The sequence below is a fragment of the Pimephales promelas genome, chromosome 20 (assembly GCF_988280905.1).
Source record: "Pimephales promelas chromosome 20, fPimPro1.hap1.1, whole genome shotgun sequence".
Taxonomy (NCBI): domain Eukaryota; kingdom Metazoa; phylum Chordata; class Actinopteri; order Cypriniformes; family Leuciscidae; genus Pimephales; species Pimephales promelas.
In genome coordinates this window covers 8,727,341-8,732,551 of record NC_142788.1, presented here as the reverse complement: position 1 = coordinate 8,732,551, position 5,211 = coordinate 8,727,341, and the positions used below count along the sequence as shown (strand labels likewise).

Sequence of the window (5,211 nt, the reverse complement as noted above, 5' to 3'; positions counted from 1 at the left end):
TGTATGCGTATATGTCTACGCCATTAACGTACGCGTCATTCCGCGTCTCTGAACACGCAGTCAAATCTCCAGTCATAAATGCCATTAACCCCAGTGACGGTTAAGTTTAGGGATGGGGTTGAGGTAAGTCATATCTTTTTTTCCCTAGGATGGTGAGGGAACAGTCATAAATGCCATTAACCCCAGTGACGGTTAGGTTTAGGGACGGGGTTGAGGTAAGTCATATATTTATATAACATTAAGTCAACACATCACAATACTGAAGAAAAGACTATCACAACAGATGTTTATGTATGGTCTACAGTTTTTACAAATGAGGATTTGTTTATGTATTGATTAATTAACCATCAGGGTTATCTACCATTATAGACTTATACTAATTACCTTCCTTTGATATTTTTCACTGCATAATAATGGTAAACTCAGAAACCTTTTAGTTTATATGCAGACTAACATGCAGGGTATGCACATTATAAGGTTATAAGGTTTATAATATCAACATTATAAGGTATGAGCCTAGATTACATTTGTTATTACATAAAATAACATTTATTATTATCAAACTCTCTATGACTCGCTCACCATGCCACTGTGCTGGCAGTGATGTTTTATCAAACAAAAGTTTTACACTAATTCCATCAAAATATTTAATATTCCATTCTTCAAGTCAAAAGATAACATTTTAACAATGTCCACACACATAAAATTACTGCACATATATGCAATTTTCAAAACAAAACAAACATTACAAAATATAACAATAAAAAAAAAGGTCCACAGACATTTATCTGAGCTAGAGATTTTTGAGCTAAGAATAGCTATAGCTATATCATAGCTAAGAACCGTTCAACATTTACGGTCTTCATTAACATGAAGTTGTTGTTGTTTATAATTCAGCTCTAGATGACAGATTGAATAAAGTAACAAGTATTACTACATTGTCTACTGTTAACCTCATGATAAAAACAACAGTGCCTTCCAGACACCTCAGAGATCTAGAAAAAGTCATATGGCCATGACCACATTCCCTCTGCCTGAACATTTTTCCGTGTATAGGGAGGGACTCAAGCTCAGTGGAAGAGGATGTGTTTGTGTTTGGTGTTGGGAATCTGCTCTCGGCTCTTCAGTCTCCTGACGGCTTCTCTCATGTGTTTGGGCTGCAGAGGTGGCGTGTCTCCCCACTTCTCACACACATCAAGAGCTGCAAGAGAAAAAAGAAAAAAAAAAACATTATGACGACAATCAATGAGGTACCAGTTTCTATCTAAATCATACTTCAGTGTCGTACAAACCTTCCTCAACAATCTCCCCAGCAAACACCTTCGAAATTCCAGACATGGCGATGACCACATTTTGAGAGACGGATGATCCGGTGATGGACTGAACTAGCTGGAAGACAGGAACAAGCTTTTTCAACAACTTAAGTTTCAACTGTTTTATATATAATTCCAACACCTTGTGGTATACTTAGATCTAATAAATGTTTACAGGATTCCCATTAGCATTTATCATCATCATTTGGAACCAAACCTAAAGGATCCTAATAAAAATGTGTGTATTAATGTATTAGAAATGTTTAATTCCTATCCACAAGTTTCCTACGTCCCATGAGGCCTTGCGTCAAAAGTGGGCGCGACTTCTGGTTTGAAGTAAACAAAGCGCGATTTGACATGCTTCACACTCGTTCATTCAACAGTTGACAGTCATAGCGATCCAAACTAGCTAACGATGTGGGAACACAACCTCAACGAAATTCAAAAGGGTGAAATAACGGTACCTTTACCCTCCGCAGTAATTGATTGGGCAACATGACATCATGACATTTGCGTAAACATATACGCCACTTTCGAGTCACGTGGCGTGTTATCTCTACGCATTTTGAGCTATCCGTGTGTATACGCATCTATGCGTGTATGTCTACGCCATTAACGTCCGCGTCATTCCGTGTGTCCGTACACGCAGTCAAATCTCCAGTCATAAATGCCATTAACCCCAGTGACAGTTAAGTTTAGGGATGGGGTTGAGGTAAGTCATATATTTATATAGCGTTAAAGAGTAACTAAACACTAAACCAACTTTTTTTAGTTAATGATCTGTAAGAATGGATCTTTATTAAAACCAGTCATTGATTGGAGTAACTTTTTTGACATTTGTTTATAAATTGTTCTATTTCTACAATATATGGTGTAAAAACGTCTTAGTGCTGCCCTCTTCAGGTTGAACGGTGGCTACTGCAGTTGAATTTTCCTATTGGATGTTCTGCACTTCGTGACGTATGCAGGTTTCAGCTCACCACGCGAGCTACGCCCTTGGCAGTATAAAAACTATCTTGTGTCGTCAAAACCACTGTAGGGAGTCAGGAATTGGAATTGTGAGTATTGAAAACGATCAGGATAGAGTGTTTCAGCATCTATTTCGTCCTCTCTATCTCCGCTGGGGTCTGCCCACTTTTTCAGCATTTTCAAATATTGCCAGTGGGTGGAGTCAGGCTCTGACCAGGGGTTTAGTTACCCTTTAAGTCAACGGCGTTCATAAACGCGCTGAAAAGCGATTATGCGTCTTGATAGCACGCCAAAAATGGAAATACGAATTGGCGTGGCATACACACGCTACTTCATGAGATCAGTCTGGATTGGGAGTATTATAATAACATTATTAATAATCAATACTCATCAAGGCATGGTGACAGACAAGTTGTGCGAGCTGACAAACAATTAAAATAAAAAATACACACTTAGTCATTGTGCTTTGGAGTTTATTTAAAATTATAAAGGAATGTGCTACTTGAATACATTAACTGGCACATTTAGTATTCTGTCAACACAGGCTTTGATTCTGAGTTTAGGTGTAACATCAGTAGCGAACAGCCAATCACATGCTGATAGAGTTTATAGAATATTAAGAATTTAAACAAATGTACACAGGAAGATTCGTCGTCTTTTGGGAGGTGATGGAAACTACAGTCGTTGGCAGGATCACTCTGATTTCGTTTTCAGCTTATGTTCAAAACAATCACGTTCAAGCCACTTAATTAGTTTAGTCCGGTTATACATACAACCGTGAACAGCACATGTTGTCCCTGAGCTCCGTAACGACATCTCTCATAAAGATTTGCGTCTTTAAATAGTAAAATAATTCTCCAAAAAACAGCTAGCCTCTTCGCTAACTAACACACAAAATACCATTGGAATGCTACTTCCGCCGCCTCACCGGAAGTTTCACCCACTTTATTTTTAAGGAGCACCCCTCGGAAACTTGTGGATAATAACTGTACAACAATGGTTTTCTTTAATTTTCCAGTACCATTTACATTTACTACATTATGCAATATATTCAAAATATGAAATAAAAATCTTTTTTTTTTTATAAAAAGGGACTCTCATTTGATCAAATTAGGTTGTTTTAAAGTTGGTTCAATGATTATTTCCGAATTAAAGCTTGCACACATTTCTCAAGGATTTCCTGACTTATCCAATGGATGTCCGCAAACTAGCCCGATGGCCAATCAAAAATAGTCAAACATGATTTTGTGGGGTTTTGGAGTGCCGAAATTGTACGTCTGACCTTCAACCCGCGGCAACAATTCAAAAGTAGCCCAATTCCAGAGGGAAAAAAAAAACTCGGACGGACAAACACCGACTCCTCCACTTACTCTCTTTATAGCTGCCTTTGGGAAAGCTGAGCGTCTGTACATCTCATAGCGGTTCAGCTGTTCTTCAGAGAATGACGATACTAAAACTCTGGAACAGAAATGAGGAGTATACGCATCAGACTGTGCAATCTATCAGAGGCAGGTTTATAGGTAAGTTTTGCACATTAATACAGTAAATCAGCATGCAGCACAATAAATGACAAATAGAACTCACTGCATCTTTTGTATTTCATCTTCATCAACTTTTTGCCGTTTCTCCTTTTTCTTGTCTTGCTCCAATTTCAGTTTTTTAGCAGGAGAGGGGTGAAGAGAAGATCCCTCTTCCTCATCATCACCAGCAGCAGCAGCAGCTTCTTCAGACCTCTAAAACAGGAATCAGATAAAACATGAATTAATACATTTCTATCATATCATTTCTAGTGTCTCTGGGTGAGAAGAGGACGGACCACTTTGCCCTCCTCTTTCGGTCTGCTGTGCCCCGCAGCGTGTTCTTTGGAGACCCCGCCGCTCGCCGGAGCGTCCCCGGACCCCAGGCTCTTCTGCTGGGGTCTGTCCTCAGGCTTCACTCGGTCCGGATCTGCCATGCTTCGGCTGAGCTGAGGCAGAGGAAGAAGAAATATAACTTACCCATTTTATGGTGTTTAGATATGGTAGTGAATGATGATGATTATACATTTTTTTCATAATATAATATGGTTTTACATAAGACAATGTGATAATCATGTTAATTGTGTGCATTAGACTGGGACCGAATCTGACAACATTTACACAAAAAAGGCGGTGTGTGTAAATAATAATTATTGCAAAATAGATATAAACACAGATTTCTTCTAATAACATAACATTACCTCAGGCCGACCGCAGGGTTGATAACAGTTTTATAAACACAGAATCGAGGAACTGTTTGTTTTACGCTCTACACTCCAGACCAGCTCCAGACTGAACTCATTCTCTAACAGTCATGACAATTTCCGGTCAATTTCATAATAAGAGTCCATGTTAGTTTCTATCACTGGGTGGCGCACTTTGCTAGATAATGAGGAAAAGCAGCTTTGCACAGATAGAGGAATGCCCCACTGAAACGCATTCATATCCTAACCTACTGTCTAAATGGAGGCATTTGTTTATTGCTTATTATTATCGTTACTACTTCCAATGACATGCTTAAGCATTTTTTAATTATTTAAATAAACAAAAACATAAACACAGACAAACCAGCGCTGAGAAAAGTAACAAATTGCCACGTCACACACAATTTGATTATTTCTTCATAAGGAGCGTGACACTGGTGCGGACACTATTTTACATAGACTGTAAAATAATAATAATAATAATAATATATTACACACTTATGTTATTATTTAGATCCAAGTCATATATGTTGCTTGCATGTATGCCTCTTTAAACACCTCTGCATTTAATCTGTACAATCTATGCTTTTAAGACAAGGGAATTTATGTCTGAAATTAATTTATTTACAAAAAATATATATTTTGTAAATTATAGAAATTAATTTAATTAAAGTGTTGCTTTTTATATGAAATTTCAAGTAGTAAATC

The 5,211-nt window shown here is 37.8% G+C and overlaps 1 protein-coding gene across 2 annotated transcripts; it reads right to left on the bottom strand.

The window, feature by feature from the left end:
* Positions 1-633: 633 nt before the first annotated feature.
* Positions 634-4,643, bottom strand: taf11 (TAF11 RNA polymerase II, TATA box binding protein (TBP)-associated factor). Of its 2 annotated transcripts, none has more exons than XM_039688938.2 (6): positions 4,501-4,643; positions 4,099-4,248; positions 3,867-4,015; positions 3,653-3,740; positions 1,293-1,389; positions 634-1,201 (listed from the first exon to the last, which is right to left on the bottom strand). In XM_039688938.2, the coding sequence occupies exons 2-6, from the start codon at positions 4,234-4,236 to the stop codon at positions 1,071-1,073; spliced, it is 603 nt and encodes a 200-aa protein (XP_039544872.2). In that variant the 5' UTR covers positions 4,237-4,248; positions 4,501-4,643; the 3' UTR covers positions 634-1,070. The 2 variants fall into 2 exon arrangements, with proteins under 2 accessions (XP_039544872.2, XP_039544873.2); XM_039688939.2 differs by having other exon boundaries at positions 4,099-4,243; positions 4,501-4,609.
* Positions 4,644-5,211: the final 568 nt, after the last annotated feature.

What these genes read in the sequence shown, in the direction of transcription:
- taf11 (XM_039688938.2), bottom strand. Translation starts at nt 4,236, where the DNA reads ATGGCAGATCCGGACCGAGTGAAGCCTGAGGACAGACCCCAGCAGAAG. An exon ending in CGAAAGAGGAGGGCAAAGTG is followed by an intron (nt 4,016 to 4,098) that starts GTCCGTCCTCTT and finishes TTCCTGTTTTAG; the next exon opens with AGGTCTGAAGAAGCTGCTGC. An exon ending in TGGGGAGATTGTTGAGGAAG is followed by an intron (nt 1,202 to 1,292) that starts GTTTGTACGACA and finishes TTTCTCTTGCAG; the next exon opens with CTCTTGATGTGTGTGAGAAG.